The sequence below is a fragment of the Brachyhypopomus gauderio genome, unplaced genomic scaffold (assembly GCF_052324685.1).
Source record: "Brachyhypopomus gauderio isolate BG-103 unplaced genomic scaffold, BGAUD_0.2 sc191, whole genome shotgun sequence".
Classification (NCBI taxonomy): domain Eukaryota; kingdom Metazoa; phylum Chordata; class Actinopteri; order Gymnotiformes; family Hypopomidae; genus Brachyhypopomus; species Brachyhypopomus gauderio.
In genome coordinates this window covers 1-18,522 of record NW_027507012.1, presented here as the reverse complement: position 1 = coordinate 18,522, position 18,522 = coordinate 1, and the positions used below count along the sequence as shown (strand labels likewise).

General features: G+C 41.9%; 2 protein-coding genes across 3 annotated transcripts; both read right to left on the bottom strand.

Annotated features, from left to right (window-relative positions):
* Positions 1-5,554: 5,554 nt before the first annotated feature.
* On the bottom strand, positions 5,555-11,646 carry LOC143502117 (sushi domain-containing protein 3-like). Of its 2 annotated transcripts, none has more exons than XM_076995297.1 (5): positions 11,285-11,646; positions 8,842-9,030; positions 7,304-7,451; positions 6,889-7,104; positions 5,555-6,266 (listed from the first exon to the last, which is right to left on the bottom strand). In XM_076995297.1, the coding sequence occupies exons 1-5, from the start codon at positions 11,352-11,354 to the stop codon at positions 6,038-6,040; spliced, it is 852 nt and encodes a 283-aa protein (XP_076851412.1). In that variant the 5' UTR covers positions 11,355-11,646; the 3' UTR covers positions 5,555-6,037. The 2 variants fall into 2 exon arrangements, with proteins under 2 accessions (XP_076851412.1, XP_076851413.1); XM_076995298.1 differs by lacking the exon at positions 11,285-11,646 and adding an exon at positions 10,212-10,536.
* Positions 11,647-15,123: 3,477 nt separating this feature from the next.
* LOC143502116 (FYVE, RhoGEF and PH domain-containing protein 3-like) lies at positions 15,124-18,479 on the bottom strand (the record flags this gene model as incomplete). Its single annotated transcript, XM_076995296.1, has 3 exons — positions 15,124-16,455; positions 17,615-17,755; positions 18,351-18,479. Coding segments are annotated over 3 exons (510 nt in total), but the record flags the coding sequence as incomplete, so codon positions are not given.
* Between the last annotated feature and the right edge of the window lie 43 nt (positions 18,480-18,522).

The following is an 18,522-nucleotide window of genomic DNA, read 5'->3' as shown; positions in this document are numbered from 1 at the left end:
TCTTGGTGACTGGAAGAAAGTTGCAGTTTTGGGACTGACCCAGGAAAGTGCACTTTTTGGTTGTTGGGACCTAACAGTAAGCAAGAGTGCCTGAGAGTTAAACAATGGCATTCAGTAAACATGCTATGCTTCATGGCTCTCTGAGGAATGTTGCCTGTACCTTGTTGAATCTACTCCATGAAGGATTAAGGCAGTTCTGAAGGCAAAATGGGGTCCAACCCGGTACTAGCAAGGTGTACCTAGTAAGTGGCCAATCAGTGTAGATTGACACAGGAAAGAGCACTTTGGATTATGGAGTGCTAGCTAATGTGAAGGACCAGGCTCAAATTTTGACCAATCCATAACAATTAGTTTCAGTCATTGAGATGCTGAACCGTTAACCTAGGAAGTCATTCATGTAACACATGTGCTCTACGTCTTAACAACACAGCCTTGAATTATTTTTTATTGTGAGTGTTTGGCTTGTGATTTATTCTTGTTACTGCTCTACTGAACTGATTTTGGCAAATTCATGTCCCAATGTGATCGTATCTGAAGTAATGATACCACATTTATAGTTCTTTGGAGTAACTCAAACCCTTTGTTTACATTTGATCTAAATTGAATATAGGACCTACATTTTAAGCATATACAACACCTCTGAGCTACATCTAATCATGCATTTTCATAAGCAGTGTTAAAAAGAATATCTGAGAATTTAACCTCCTATTTTAGTAGAGGGGTTTTCAAATATCTGGAATTGAAATCCTGAAATCTTTCTGACCCTTTTGTTTACATTGTTTTTTTATAGGGAATCTCAGGAAAAATCTTAATCTTAGTTTCAGTTTAGGCTTATCTTAGAACCAAATTGGTCCTTGAATAGCTAATGAACATATGGCTTTCATTTTGTTTATTTATACTAGTGCTGCCTTAAAATGTATATTGTGTTTTCAATATTTGCTACAGTGAAATGGAATCTGAATGATGAAGGGAGACATCACCGGCTAAATTTCATGGAGAATTTTGTCACAGCCTGCATTTTCATCATTGTGGTAATCAATGTCTTCATCACAGCATTTGGGGTTCAACGCCCTAACCAGAACGAGTAATTTGTGCATCATGATTTAGAGGTATACACCACACACACAGTAAAAAATGTCACATTATGCACAGAAGCAGACTCACAGTCTCAGTGCATTGGCTTGGATACATTCTGGCAGCAAATTAATCACATTTGGGGAGATTTGCAATAAACCTTTAGGAAAATATATGCCACTACATCTGGTCAGCGTAATACAGTGTAAATGTACCAAGTGTAACTATTTTTGTTGTTCTGGTTTAGATAACGTTTTCCTTGCCACAATGTAGTGTGCAAGATGTCAGAAGCAGTCACATTTATTTTAAAAATTACTTAAACATAACACAAGCACACATTTATATCTTTTGTTGGTTTGAGATCCATCTGAGAACTAAGATTCAAAACCACAGTCAAATCACATGAGATGAAAATCAGTTTAATACCTGAGTTTATAAATCAGTCCAATTTACTGTGCTTGCTGATTTAGGACACGAGATTCACATGATGGAAGTGTGGGGCAAGTTTAGTTTACATGAACATGTTGCATATTTGTGAATCTGTGTGTGTATGTGTGCATTTGTGTTTTTGTCACATTTACTGGCAAGTGAAAACCTATTTCGTTAAATAGCTTAACTAGCAGTCTGAGCATTCTCAGCTATCTGGGCACTCTTCGAGAGTAAAAGTTATGTGGAGAAAGAGCGCCATCTAGAGTTCACTGGTGAACTGGTACAGCTCACTGCCTTGAACTGTTACTTCTCAATTGCACGCATGTTCCAAAGCAATTACAAAGCAGTTGCTTGAGGTCCTAAAATATATTCTGTTAAACACATTGTACCTATCAGGAGAAATGCCTCCATTTTGACCATTTTTTGTTTGTTGGTTTGTTTTTGTGTTCAAGTACAGATCTGCTGAAATGAAATGAAATGAAAATGAAATGAACCTTTATTGTCATTACACATTGTACTTGTACATTTGCGCAACGAAATTGGTTTACAGCCCCCCTCCCCTCTTGGTGCAATAAAAAAGAATTTTACAACCATATCAAGAGATTTACCTTTATATTTCCAGACAAATAAATTCTGTAAGAGTGAGAATGCAGGTTCGCACAAGTGTTGAAAGATTATGATAGCTTTCCATTTTTTTTCCATACATATGCACACATGTGTGCATGCACACACACACACACACACACACACACACACACACACACACACACACACACACACACACACACAATGCATAAAATGTGTTTTAATCCAAAATTTTAAATCTGGCAATCTAGAGTGAAACCCTTACTGAGAACATTTAACAGGTAATTGTATCTGGAAATAAAACAAACCTTGAAATCTCAGCAAGTTGCAAAGAGTATTTACTTGGTATGGACTGTTGCGTAATTTAAATGATAGTACAAATATAGGCTATAGGTGCAGAAATGTGTACTTTTTTGAAACTCGAAAATAATAAAAGAAGAATTAACAGGCTGAACACTCAAAGAATGTTTGACATGATTCTCATAATGCACACAAATGATAACATCAACTTATTTAGATTAGGTGAAGATGAACCATAAAGACACAACAGCTGGTCTATGGCAGCTCAGGTGCTGCAATAGCGCTGGGTTGAGAACAATGGTTAATGTAGGGGTATGCAGAGCCGGAGTGGCTAATCGGGAGATTCGGGAGGATTCCCGATGGGCCGGCTCATGTCAGTTTCTAGTTTGGGCCGATTGGGATGGAAAAATAATTTTGGGCCGGATTTGGGCATGAAACTCCCGGGCTGAAAAAAGTGTCCCACTCCGGCCCTGGGGGTATGTATGTGTGTATGTAAGTGTATGCATGACAAGTGATGGGTAACCGTAGTCTGCTTGGGTTGTTTAGCATGAATAAGAAAACTGAAAACATTCTGAAAATACTAATCTGCAGAGCGGTTTTTAGGGTAGACCCAATAATACTCAATAATTTTACTGAGGTCAGTTTGAAATGATCTTTTGAAAACCTGAGCGATTAAAAACAATGCCCTGAAATGAGCCACCACCTCGCACACACCCGACATCTCTCTTCCTTTAACACCAGATGCGCTGCAGCAGCAGTTCAGTTCAGCGAGTGGAAGGAAGCGTCTTCAGCACAGCACACACGGTCACAGATAGACTTCTTCTCCCGTCCCCACCAGCCAGGTCACATACACATCAAGTCAAATCGTACCGTTTGCCCTCTAAGCCCAACGTGAAATCATTTTCTTGTGTTGTAAAATGTCTCATACAGCACTAAACTACTAAGCATTTTTAGCCGACTGGTCACCTGATAAACTAGTCGCACTAGCCCAAATCAATGATAGATAACGTGAGGACGACCACATACAAATAATTAAGGTAAAGTTTGCAAATCTATGTGTTAAGCTGAACGTCTTCTGTTGTATAGGTTTTGTTAGGCAACATAAATTACATTCATTTGTGAAAGAAGAAACGGGAAGTTCCCCATTACCTGTGAAAAATGCCCATCTGCATTCATGTAATGACAACACTCAGTAGCCTATAACTCCTTCTCCTACTTTACGGTCTTTTACTGTCTTAATTGTAGGCCTATATTGATTTACTAATTGCAAAATATATGCAACAAGGCCTGCAGACAGTGGAGGGTAAACAGAAGTTACCTGAAGGACATGACTGTATATTGGATATGAATTATATCAGTTGGATGCGTGGCTTTTTCTCCATTGAAAACTCACGTTTAGAGAATGTGACAAATAAAAGTCAAATTTCATTCAACATGTGCTTGTAATTTTTTTTATAATGAAGTGTTCCACGTGCGCTAAAAAGTGCCCTTCACCCCACCCACCCCCCCCCCCCCCCCACCCCCCCGAGCACTTGCCCCCCAAAATGTCTGTGCACGCCACTGGTCTAACTGATTACAAGAAAGCAGAAGAGAAGGTTTTGGACATTGTCTGGACATTGACAAATACAATTGTGGACATGCTGTGTGGTGTGTAAATGAAAAGGTGCAAACAGAGCACCTCAAACCTGATTACGACTGCGGTTATTGTTGACTTAAAGATACCTGGAAGTAAACAGGGCGGTGAAACAGCACAGCCTCGCGTGTCATTCGGTCTATGTGTCATTCAGTCACGTAAATAAGAGAGTATTCTGGGACAGTTGTGTTTGCTACCTTGTTACATTATCACAATTGTTTGTGAAATTAACATACAAATCCCTGTATCAGTGAAAACTGACTCCCAGGAGGTGTTATGACCCAGGGAACGGGACTGGAGAATATCAAAACCCCATCAGGCCACCAAGAGCAGTTGCTGGATTCCTAAACATTTTTTTACACTGACCCATGTGGTTTAGCGGTCGCATTATAAACAATGACTACTGTATCATGCATGTGGGTCATTCAAAAATAACTTTGGCATAACATTATTTCCCGTGGCAAAATATATAGTGTAAACATGGCTAGAACTGTAATGGCGCGTACATGTAGTAACACCCAACCTCGATTTTTCTTTTGACCGCAGGCACGTGTTAAAAGAACGACAGTTGAATATGCAAATACAGGCCTAGGATATTAACCGTAACGTTAGCAGTGTAACTTTAGTGTAGTGTAAAGCGAGGGAATGAGACAGGATGCCGAATCGAAACCGTCGTTTTAATTCGCAGATTTTATTTAACACTAAACAATTAACACCACACAACACGGGACTTGCACAACAACTGACAAATACAAGAACGATGGGGACAAGTGAGTCACAAGTGCGTCATATTACTTTAAAAAGACAAGGACGGATGCTAAGAAAAACAAAGACGAAGACTCATACACGCCGACTCAGCGACATAAACACAGTTACACGTGGATACACACACACCCGAGGGAGGAGTCAGGAGCTCTACAATGGCAGAAAGATTAACATGAAGTTTTATATATTCCTCTATCCTGTGGTTCTTCCTGATATACAAACCAGTTCGGATTTTTCTCAAGATTTTATGTTGTTCAACACTTTTTGTAATTTCTTGTAACTGTTGGTTACGTTTGTGAATCCACACCTGAACTCCAGAGGGCAGCAGTTCACAGCTACTAGCATGCTGGGATAAACAGAGTACTTCTGTTTCTGCTTTCAGACTCATTTAATCAGGAGGAAGTGACAGATTACAAATCCAGTTCATGTAGCTTATCATTTATTACAGTTTGTGTCATTTCTTCATGGTTACACAATCAGATACAGTACATCCACAAAAACGCTAATGTGGATACATTAGGCTATAGTTGGGGGGGTTGAGGTTACCTTCAAACCTATACATATACAAACTGTTTAGACATTTAGACTGATATGTAAGACAAAAAAATATATATTTTTTAATCTATTGTAATTTAACTAGGCCTACTTGAGATATATATATATATATATATATATATATATATATATATATATATATATATATATATATATATATATATATATATATATATATATATATATATATATATATATATATAAGTCCACCAAGTTATATATAATTGTTGTGGAAGGCAAATTTGATTAGCAGCTTTGATCTTAAAAGTGGTGTGACACGATCTAACATGCTAACATGCTTCTTCAACTGTCACTGAATGGCTTTCAAGAAATAACAGTAACTACTGTTATTGTGCCAAGTGACAGAATCAATGATGAAACATTACATCACATCTAACATCAGTTTAAAATACAGGCCGGTAAATCCTCCACCCAGATTTCTAACTATCACAGTCCATAATACAAAATAATAATAATAATAATAATAATTTGTAAGGCACAGGTGAAAGAGATATTCTCAGTTGAGTGTAACCCTGAAAGAAAGTTTCATGTTGCTCTTGGCAAGAAACGTGTTGGTCACAATGACACCCTTTTACTGTTGGTGGCACTGCTTTCTTATTTAGCACTAATGGATCACTTCCATAAGTGTTTTTGTCCAAAAGCCTTATTCATTGTTGTAGAGTGTATCTGGACTCTTCATACAGATATAACCCAAAGGTGAGGGCTTTGTGCTACTGGTAAGGGTCGGTTCCGTGGTCGCTGTTCCAAGGTATGATCACATCCATTGCAGGGAAATGTTTGTAAATGTGTATCAGGTAATAGTAGGGCACAGGAAGTCTGTGTGTCTACATGTGAGGTAGCACTGGGCACTGGTCCAGCCGGACGTTCAGATGGGTGACAAGTCCTCAAACATTCCTGCGGACATCTAGAGAACAGACAAATACACTCACATACTTGTAACATTGTGTCATACTGCTTTGGTCTAGTTATTTCACTAGCGATGTCTCTATCTGAATAAGGGCCATGTCTCTACAGTCCCTGACATAAGTTCTGTTGCTTAACCATGTTGTGGAAACAAAAGCTTATAACCTGACTTTAAATTCATCGATTGGTTTTAGAAATGACTCATAAGAAAGCTGAAAACCTCCCAAATGAGATTTAATTTACGAAAATAAATTAGCTTTACTGCAGAAATATTGATCATTTAGTGAACACAGAAAGGTCATATTTTGGCAAGACAAAAGTTTTGTCGCCCACAGAAAGTAAGGTGAAAATCAAACAAATTATTCACTTCATATACAAATATATGCTTCATAACACTGGTGAATGACGTTGTGGTGCTATTAGAGCCACATTTAATATTTTGTGTGACTTCCACGAGCTTGAAGGACCGCATCCATGTCCCAAACTCCAGTCCCCATCTCTGGTGTGTGTGTGTGTGTGTGTGTGTGTGTGTGTGTGTGTGTGTGTGTGTGTGTGTGTGTGTGTGTGTGTGTGTGTGTGTGTGTGTGTGAATGCTGACGCTGAGTTGATGTTAGGTATTATACCTGCATGCGGTGGGCAGATGGCTGCCTGGTTGTTGGGTGCTGGCTGCAGGCGGAGCTACAGGACGCTGGGTGTGTTGCTCTGCGCTGCCACCACCACTGCTGTTGTTGTTGTTGTTGTTGTTTCTGCCCTTACGGCCATGGAAGGCTACGCTCTGCTCCTCTACGTTCTGGTGGTCCATCTGGGCCCAGAGTTCAGCAGTTTCCCGCTTCCTCTCTCTACAAACACACACACACACACTAATCAATTGCACTCTAATCTCCGAGCCCTTTCTTTCCTCCTTTTCCATTTTTAACTATCTCCTACCTTTCTCTCCAGCTTATGTAGAACATCTAATTCCTCTCCACCTGTCTCCTTCACCCTTTGCTAACCCCCCCCCCTTCTCCCCACTCCTCTCTCTCACTTCTCTCTTCTCACCTTTCCCGCCGTTTCATTTCCTCTCTCTTCACGTGTTTCAGCAGGCATGAGGTGATGAAGATCACGCTCATGAAGATGATGATAGCTAAGCTGACAGTGGAAACAAGCACGGCCAAACGGAAGCCTGGGCTCTCGTGCCGCGAAAGTGCTAAAAGATGGAGGAGAGGAGAGGAGGGGAGAGAAGAGAGGAAGAGAGGAAATGAGAGAAAATCAGAAGGGAAATGAGAATACAGGAAATGTAAATAAATAAATAAATAAATAGAGAACATTTCAGAGTGATTAAATGGAGCAGGAGATATTTGCAATTCCAATACATTTGCTCTATGCAAAAACACCAAGGTATGCAATTCAAGGTATCCATAATATCCAATGTGTATCTAAGGTATGACAAACGCTCTGTTGCACTGAAGACCACAATTGAAGTTGCAATAGATTCTCCAATAGAGCATAAAGGATTCATTCTTATGTTTTTTGCTAATTAAAAAATAATTTGTTCCTTCTGATATTATACAAAATAGTCTTATTTAATAACAAACAGATCTTTAGCTGAGAATGCCATTACATTTATGTATTTAAGTTGTTAAGGTGTTACTGCAATTTTATTACATCAGTAATAGTGAACATACTCGAGGCACCAAACCGGCTGTGTTTGGTTACTACTAAAACATCTTTTGTTTTCCACATGTGTTTTTTCAACTCAGGTTCAGTTCCTCTGTTTCACTGGCCACCTCACTGTGAACACTTGCTAAGACGCATGATCGGAAAACAAATGAAATCTTTTTTAGGTGACTGGAGGAAAATAATACAAAAGAGATTTAAATAGACTGTCAAAATAATGACATTAAAAATACTGCACACACAGCACAAGGTTACCAGTTTTTTTTGTGTTTTTTTTTTAAAAACAGATATGAGCAAAGTGTGCTGGTGTGCTTCAGGACAGAGAAGCAGTAGAATACCATTTATTAGGGGGGGGGGAGACGTACAATAGGGCAGCAGAGCTCAACGTGAGAAATATGACCTAAAGCATTTTAGAGCATCAAATTATGGTGAGTTATACAGAACGTGTCGGAGGAAATGAATGAAGGCTGGAAATATTCTGATGACACTGCAGTTCTACCCCTTTTCCTGCTTAAGATTCTGTGAGCGGTTTACCTTACTGTGTGTGCTCTCTGTATCACACAGAACGAGGGGAGAATGCTTTAGAGGATGGGGCCCTATTTTTACACTCACACCTTCTCGCAAGGCTCTCTCCCTCCTCTCCTCCCTCTGCTATTTGCGCACAGATGCGCACACACACACACACACACACACACACACACTTTTTTCAGTCACGCTGCCATCTGCCAGAGGATGCTAATGATGTAATTTCTGACATTTTGGAACGTGACAGGTCTTCTACACTGAGTGATCTGTCCATGGGCATTCTCAATTGTCTGTCCTAGGGCCATGTGTAGGATGGATGTGTGTGTGTGTGTGTGTGTGTGTGTGTGTGTGTGTGTGTGTGTGTGTGTGTGTGTGTGTGTGTGTGTTGGGCTTACGTTTACACTCAGGCACTCCTCCGCTCCACTGTGTTCTGTCGTTGTCCTCCATGCATATGACCCGGCCACCGTTGACAGGGCGATGCGTGTAGGGGCACTGTAAGGTCATCACCGTGCCGACGCTTGTGCCATTGCCTGCCACTAACTTAAGCGTACCCACTGGGGGTGACAGCATGGCAGTGCATTGACCTGAAGGCAAAGAGAGCATCCTTAGAGGACATCACACTCACACAGCTCTGGAATAGAGACATAGAGCATCCTTAGAGGACATCACACTCACACAGCTCTGGAATAGAGACAGAGAGAATCCACAGCAGATATCACACTCACACAGCTCTGGAATAGAGACATAGCGAATCCTTAGAGGACATCACACTCACACAGCTCTGGAATAGAGACAGAGCGAATCCTTAGAGGACATCACACTCACACAGCTCTGGAATAGAGACAGAGAGAATCCACAACAGATATCACACACACACAGCTCTGGAATAGAGACAGAGAGCATCCTTAGTGGACATCACACTCACACAGCTCTGGAATAGAGACATAGAGCATCCACAGCAGATATCACACACACAGCTCTGGAATAGAGACAGAGAGAATCCACAGCAGATATCACACACACACAGCTCTGGAATAGAGACAGAGAGAATCCACAGCAGATATCACACTCACAGCTCTGGAATAGAGACAGAGAGAATCCACAGCAGATATCACACACACAATATTGGAATGGAGACAGAGAGAATCCTTAGTGGACATCACACTCACACAGCTCTGGAATAGAGACAGAGAGCATCCTTAGTGGACATCACACTCACACAGCTCTGGAATAGAGACAGAGAGAATCCACAGCAGATATCACACTCACACAGCTCTGGAATAGAGACAGAGAGAATCCACAGCAGATATCACACTCACACAGCTCTGGAATAGAGACAGAGAGAATCCACAGCAGATATCACACTCACACAGCTCTGGAATAGAGACAGAGAGCATCCTTAGAGGACATCACACTCACACAGCTCTGGAATAGAGACAGAGAGCATCCTTAGTGGACATCACACTCACACAGCTCTGGAATAGAGACAGAGAGAATCCACAGCAGATATCACACTCACACAGCTCTGGAATAGAGACAGAGAGCATCCTTAGTGGACATCACACTCACACAGCTCTGGAATAGAGACAGAGAGCATCCTTAGTGGACATCACACTCACACAGCTCTGGAATAGAGACAGAGAGAATCCACAGCAGATATCACACACACACAGCTCTGGAATAGAGACAGAGAGAATCCACAGCAGATATCACACACACAGCTCTGGAATAGAGACAGAGAGAATCCTCAGCGGACATCACACACAGCGTTAGAATGCCAAAGCCAAAATGAATGTAACACGATCGATCCACAGCACCCTTGGAGTTGCCTGAAACACATTAACTGCATGCAGAATGACTTAAAGTCTAGAACGTTCTCCTGACACCATCAGGACGATTACAGACAACGCAAGATCAGGACGTTGAAAGCAAACACAAGGCATCCTCGGCTTTCTGAAAGGACAGTGATTGAAAGTCCAACTCATTTCGAGGCATTGTGAATCGAAAGCAGCTGTGCTGACAGTTAAGCAATGCGTGAGTCCTGTTGTGAAAATGCACTTCTAAAGACTTTATATGTATTTCCCTTTTGATCAGGGGCGTCACATTCTTAGTAATCCCCTGAGTCATAAATCCACACCCAGAGGGCCCCATGCCTTATCACCACCCTGAGGAGAGCTGTTTCTGGATTAAGCACGCCTATATCTTGTCTTATAACGTCCTCACACTGCACTCTAAATGACTTGTAAACGAAAACGGCCCTATCCGTGAAAACAGAGTTCTGGTGTTATATTTAAATTAAAATATTTAATTAAAAAGATTCAATAAGAGCGAACATTAGACAACAGTTGCTCACGTTTCCGTTAAAAGAGCAAAACCCAACAGAACAGAGTCACTGCTGCCGTTATTTGCGGACTGCCAGACTTCTTCTTTCCTGTTTCCGTAATCTATTTTTAATTTCATTGTAAATTGTCATTTTATTTAAAACACAGCCCCTTGTAATTTTCAGAATAGGTTGCGCTATTGCATATAGCTTACCTCTTACTTTCGTTGTGCTTAATTTATAAAATGCTGAAACCAGACATAAAAACGTCCCAATGCTATCGCTGTAGTCTTATTTCACTAGGTTACTTTGTAGGTTCTGTTATGTGGAAAATGTGCACAAACGACCGACTGGACAGTATAGACGTGTTCCAAGTTCTGTGTGCACATGCAGTAAAATTCCAGACAATAAATAGTCGATAAATACATATAGTATGAATAATGATATAGTATAACTTGCCATCACGTGCAATACTAATCTAAATGTGTTGTTGTTGTTGTTTATTTGTTTTTAGTTACCTTTAGATCGCCCTTCCACAGCGAGTTGCGACTTGGATTCGTCGAGCACGGACGCGTTGAACGAGTCCATCAATGAGCAGCCCGCCCGCACCTGTGCGCGCGCGTTACCAACTTGCGCGTGGAGCCCGGGGACGCGGAGAACTGCGCTCGCGGAAAGCGACGCGTCTACTAACGCTAAAACAGTCGTCTCCGTGTCCGCGTGGAGCAGCGATCTGTGCTGATCTTGGTACGCCGGGTGATAGGAGTGTCAGTATCGCAAAGGCACGAGGACACGACGTCCCGGACGAGTCCACGCGCAGCGGGGATGAGTCTGGTTTACTGACACGAGACACGTCGGTTGCACACACCGGCTCTCTGTCAGGAAGTGGCGCACAGTCTTTGGGAGTTGCGTTTTCAAACGTGTAGCAATCTGCCGTTGTTGTGTTTTGTCGCAACCGTGAATAAATGACAACACGGCAAACTGATGCAGTAATCTTTTTTTTACAAAATAGTCAAAGCTGAACACCGCAGCACAGCAGATTCGCAGTTATAAAAATGGTGCAAAACAAACGTTTAAAATGACAGAAATAGCAACGTGACTCTCAATAGCGACGTGCATGCCGATTTGGAGACTTACATCCGCATATAAATGAAGTTTAAGTGGACATTTGATATGTTAGTGTTTCTGTTTCATTTCTGACAGGTGTAAACTTCACCAGAGTGGAGCACAAGGGACGTGCTGCAGTTTGTTCTTTTAAAGGCCACGGTGTTGAAATGTTTGCTCTCACTCATACACAGCTACGAACATGATGGTGGGGAAATAAACTCTAATTTAAAACAAGGTATACGAAGGAAAAGCTTGTGCTTCATCTGGGACTAAATATTCAGTCTGTCACTATGTAATCGTGAGAGGTCCTTACTGTCCAACTAGCAAGAAACAAGCGCATGTTCGTAACGCTACACACTGTACCTTATGTATGAAACATCTTGAATTTAATGGAACTGAACTAAAGTGACATGAGTCATGGTCAAATCCAAACCCTAAACTTCGATCCTCATACGTCCATCATACACAACAAAAATCGTCCGTGAATTAATACTGCACAAAAAGAAAACTGATTCAACACCGTCCCCAATAATAAAACTTGTAATACATCAGAGAGAAAACCACAATACTTTGGCAATGACCACTCATGCATACATGCAACATGGTTATGAGCGAGCGAGAGAGCGCGCGCGCGCGCACGCACGCACACACACACACACACACACACACACACACACACACACACATACACACATACACACACACACCCCTCGATTAGATAAATCTATTAGGATATGGGAGTAACAGACGCGTCACGAGGCAGGGCAGGGCCGCCTGGTTTGCAATGATCTGATGGCAGCCCACAACTCTGTGGGGGGAAGCGATAAATCTTCCTTGACATTTTCATCAGTCAAACTACCAATGTACCTCCACTTGTTGGGGAAATCAGACCTTGAGCCTATACCAGAATGATATAAGACTTCTTCTCCCAGCAAACACACATAAACTGGACAAGGACCAGGAGACAAAGCAAAATGTAAAAGTCTGTGCTAGCTTTCCCAGCGACTAGCGAAAAAGCTCTCATTCATCTGAAGAAAGGTAAGTCCTGCTTTAAATCTTGTATCATCAGGACAAAGTAATGATGTTCGCACCTGTTCAGATGGCATGCATATCCATTATTGTCAAGCAACATAATGATGCAGTACTAAGAAAATATTTATCTGTACTAAAATTAATGTTGAAATACAATATGGACTCAACACCCTTGAGTAAAATTATTTATACGCAAACTTTTGAGAATTTTTTGAGAGAACTTTTGAGATTTCCAAAGAAATTAAGAGTGGGTTGTGTATGTACTGTTGTGGTATGACACTGCTCAGAAAGGACTCAGAAAGGAACTTGCAGACACTGGTGGTCATAGCTTCCTAAACCACTAAACTGCATATATTCACGTCAGTGCTCTGTGTAGTGTTGATTGTTTCGGTCCATACTGAGGAGGAAAGAAAACTTCACATACTCATTAGTAACAGCTTTAGACTGCATAGCTGTTATTGTTTACACTGCACTGCATAAGAGAACACATGGTCCATTTTTCCAAATGGATGCTGTCCTTTCTGGTACTGTTGCCACAGCAACAGCTCCTTTGGACGGGCAGGATTGAGGTCGTCTGTAGTGTGAATGTCCACAATGCACTGCAGGCTTGCATAGGTGCCCCAAACCTGGATTTACCTACATATTAGATATGCAAACAACTGCAGCTGGATGCATCCATATTGTAATTGCATTGCTATGCACAGTTAAAAAGCATGTTCTGAAAATTAGGAGAGAGAGAGGGGGGGGGGGGGGGGGGGGGGTTCTCCTCTCCTTGTCTATCTTTGACCCAGTGCCCATGCTGTAGGGAGATGCTCCATCATATGGCTAAAAACAGCAGCGTTGAGCATACAGGGACAAGCAGCATCTGGTCCACACCATTAACCTTCATTGTACACGTGATAAAACACAGTGGCCCCCAAAGTATTTGTACACACCCATGAGCACTCCGACCCATGCCTTTGGTACTTGAAGTTCATGCTAAAACAAAAGATTAATTATCGAGATACACAAATTACAGTCAGAAGTGACCCATTATCAGAGGCTGATATTTGTTGATGTGAACATACAGTTTATCCTTCAATGCCAAATGGATACATTTACTTATGACATGAAAGAATGGTCATAATACCACCCCCCAACCACAAACACACACACACACACACACACTGATGCAGATATTGTACTAGTCTAAGGTACGTCAGCAGCCCTCATGCTAGAGATGCAGGAAAGACAGACAATCTCAAAAAATCATGTGTGACAAGAACTCTACCCATTTCCTGTTAAAAGAAAGACCTACTACTAACAGCACTAGACATTCACCCCTTAGTGTGTTTTAGTGTGTACTCCACCTGTGTTAGTGTGTACTCCACCTGTGTTAGTGTGTACTCCACCTGTTCTAAATGTCTGCTCACTACTTTGTTTAACTACTTGCTAAGCTGAATTAAAATAATTATGTGATAAAGTATAGTACAGGGGTGGCCAACCCGCCAGAGACCAAGAGCCACTTTTTTTTACTGTGTTACGGTAAAGAGCCACATCATACAGGGACATGTAAATTGTTGAGTGGCACTGATATATAAACACACATGCGTTGCATTTCAAAGGCTTTCAGTGAAGTATGCAGAGCAAATCTAGTTCTTGGCAACAACGAACAGGTACACAAATCTAAAACGTAGCAGTCAAACTAACAATTTCATATAGAACTTTTGCCACACTGACAAACACATGTTGACGCATAACCCAGATGGATATGCCACGCTTGTCTGCATGTTAGTTTCATTTCTGCCGACATTTCCCGAAATGTCACGATTTCCGTTCCTTTTTGGCACCTGTGTGTAGCTCACTCTGCCATTGTAAGTCTAACCACATTTCACCACAGTACCGAGGAAAAACAAAACACACACACGCTTGATTTAATATCGGAGTATATAATGATAAGCTCAGGCAACCCACTTGAAGAATACAAAAGTCAAAACCAAAACTTCCAACCGATTTCCCTTTGTGTAGATATCAACGGAACCACTAGAAACATTGAGTGGCAACACTAAGCCATTTCGTCCTCCGACAATTTACAAAGAAGAAAAACACTAAAACAGGCTCCATGTTGTCATTTTCTGTTATCTTCTGTTGCCAAAAATAGGCCAATCTCAGATGACAACAAAATGAAAAAAGATGACACATTAAACAGGGAAATAAATAAATAAATACATAAACTAAAATCTCCATGTGAACCGTGGAGCCCAGATGTTCTTTTATTAAGTGATATTCTAGAGACATTTCCTTTTGCGAACATTTCTGGTAAAAAGAGAGTAATCCCCTAAAAGAGTAATACTGGTTCTTAAAGAATAGCTTGCTGAATATTTAAAAGCATGACATCTAAACAGGAAATATTCTGAACACAGAGACCTAAGCTCATCAAGATCTCAGAAGGGTCCTTGAGATGGATTTGATGGTCAGAGTAGACAGGACGTCCAGTACAGTACTGGGTCTTTACCTGGAGGAATAAGGCTAACAGATACACGGTTGTGGTTGCACTGGAACACACGACAAAGAACACACGGGAAGGAGAGAAAGTACCGGGACGAGGAGCCCAGGATCTGAACAGACACAGCCCGCCATGTTCTTCTGTTAAAATGGAGCTTTCTGTTCTCTCTGAATTTCTCAAGTCTGACATGTACGAGTGGCTTCAGGAGCACGTCGCAGCCCAGGCAGGGAACATGATGGCGATCGGCCATGAAAGGCACCAAAATAAAAAGTACACGCTCAAGAGAATATTCACGTTCGGGCCAGAATTTCAAGACAACTGAAAGATGACTTAATGCTTCCGAAATAATAACACCATTTACAGACAGTCGTTAAAAATATCACAAAACATCCATCCTATAGTCCTTCATAGAAATGAACAACATTCACTGTAATACAAAAGAACTGTGAACTTCTCGAAAAGGGGGTAATAGTGCATTGAGGGATAACAGTGTTCGGGATAAGAGGTGTTCGAACTGTGTGTGTGTGTGTGTGTGTGTGTGTGTGTGTGTGTGTGTGTGTGTGTGTGTGTGTGTGTGTGTGTGTGTGATCCTGTGAAAGGGGCAAGTTAGACGGGCGAAGGAGGAACTAAAACTTTCTTTTTTTTTAAAAAAAAGGAAAAAGTGCTGACGATAATGTGAATTCAAGTAACACATTCTATGGAACAGACATGGGTCCGAGGGCGGGGGAGGGGCGGGTCCGAGGGCGGGGGAGGGGCGGGTCCAAGGGCGGGGCAGTGGGCGGGTCCAAGGGCGGGAGGGGCGGGTCCAATGTAATGTCACAGCTCGCCTCATTGGCTCTTCTGGTGCTCCGTTAGGTTGACTGATGTGTCTGAGGCTTCTCCTTTTGTAGCAAGGGAAAGAAGCTCAATCCACTTGGCCATTAATTCGGAATCCTGAGCGCTGAACAGCAGTGCATGCTGGGAGTGACTGAGCTTGAACACGTGTTTGCCCTCGGATTTCTCCGAAGGTGACAACGACGCGCTGACCTCGTAACCAGGCAGAGGGATCGTCCGCACTGCCCGTGCGTCCTGTTGATAAACGCAACCAATGATCAGACGCAAAACCAACCACCCAGCAGCCGTGGTCTTGGAACCACGCCACTCCATATACACCCAACCTGACTGCAGTCAGCAAGATTAAACTGATCATCATGATATCAGATTTATAGAGAGCCTGAATCTGATTATACTTTTAAGAAGATCTTGGACACAAAGTGATACCACAAATTATTTCTTGTGAATTGTTGCGGTTCAGTTTGCACAAGCCTATGTTATTATTACTGTCTGAGTTCTAATCAGGCTACTAGATTATGTTAAGATATACAGATTAATTTACAAATATATTTACTGTTCTATAAAATATACTTCATCGTGGTTGTGTGTATACATGCATGCATCTTGAGTTTTACAGTTATGCAAAACTGCCCTAAAGATAGAAAAACACTAAAACACTATGTCGTTGCATCTATAATCTTAATCTACTGAAACTACAGTATGGATGGAATTTTAACTTTAACCTTGTTTTTAATGTTATTTAAAGAGAGAGTCAGGACAGATTCAGGACAGACTGAGGAGAGAGTCACGACAGACTGAAGAGAGAGTCAGGACAGATTCAGGACAGACTGAGGAGAGAGTCAGGACAGATTCAGGACAGACTGAGGAGAGAGTCACGACAGACTGAAGAGAGAGTCAGGACAGATTCAGGACAGACTGAGGAGAGAGTCAGGACAGATTCAGGACAGACTGAGGAGAGAGTCAGGACAGATTCAGGACAGACTGAGGAGAGATTCACGACAGACTCAAGACAGACTGAGGAGAGATTCACGACAGACTGAAGAGAGAGTCAGGACAGATTCAGGAAAATGTCAGACTCTACTCACCATGCACACGTAAGCGTAAATGCATCTCGCAGATGCGCACAGAGTAACAATTTCAGTGTACAATTTCAACCATGTTACAGATGTGAATGTAGTGTTGGACTCTTAAGGGTATGGACTAGTGTGCTTACCCCAACAGGGGAGGGTACCCCAGTGCCCCACAGAAGAGGCAATGTGTTACCCACTACACTCATACATACATACTGTATACACACACACACACACACACACACACACACACACACACACACACACACACACACACACACACACACACACACACACACACACACACACACCTGTATACCCACCTGGCTACTGGAGTGGAGGTAAAGTACTAGAGGTTCTGCTTCGGTTATGGCTGCCCAGGTCTTGATCCAAGTCTTTCCTTTTTCCTGAAACAGGAGTTGGCTGCACAATACCCAGCTGTCGCGCGTCATAGACAGCTGCTTCTGCAACACACACACACACACACACACACACACACGTGAGGTTAGAAACACAGCATCAGTCATGCACACTTGAAAGGTTAATGCACAGGACCTGAAATACCGTGACGACTCCTCACAAAGTTTTGGCACCCCTTTGCAGACGAAGACGTTGCACTACAAGGTCTGAGAGCTTTGTGTTCTGTGCATATTATAACTCACGTAGTGAGTGAGTACACTGCAGAAAAGGTATTTGTTATATATGTGCATGTATGAAGTCATGCCAAATTTGGTATGTGTTTGTGTTTATGGGTTATTTGGTTGTTGTGCTGCTGGTGTGTGTGTGTTTTTAGTTGTTTATTGTCTACTCATGCTGCGCTTTCGGCTACAGTAACACAGGAAACACAAGGTGCACCACAAACAGACCTTGTGGTTTAAAACATTGTTGGTGAAATGTGTGTTAGCAACGAGAACATGCGCGCATACTGTTGATTTATAACTTGACAATAATCCTGTTTTTAGATATGATTAACTATTAGATATAACAGATACTGACAGCTTTTGTGACACATGTTTGCCAAATGAGTACTTTAAGGCTGTAAGTAGGTTAGGGGCTCACCTCCGCCTTTTTCTTAGGCTCAGCAGTGCCATCTACAGGCCCTTCAGGTCCTTGCAAGGCCTCGTAACACAGCCGACACAAGCGCGTGTTCTTGATCTCCGACACCTTGGAGCATTTACCACAGACAACCTACAGAGGGCAGCAGAGACAAAAAAACGAGATGAAACACAAG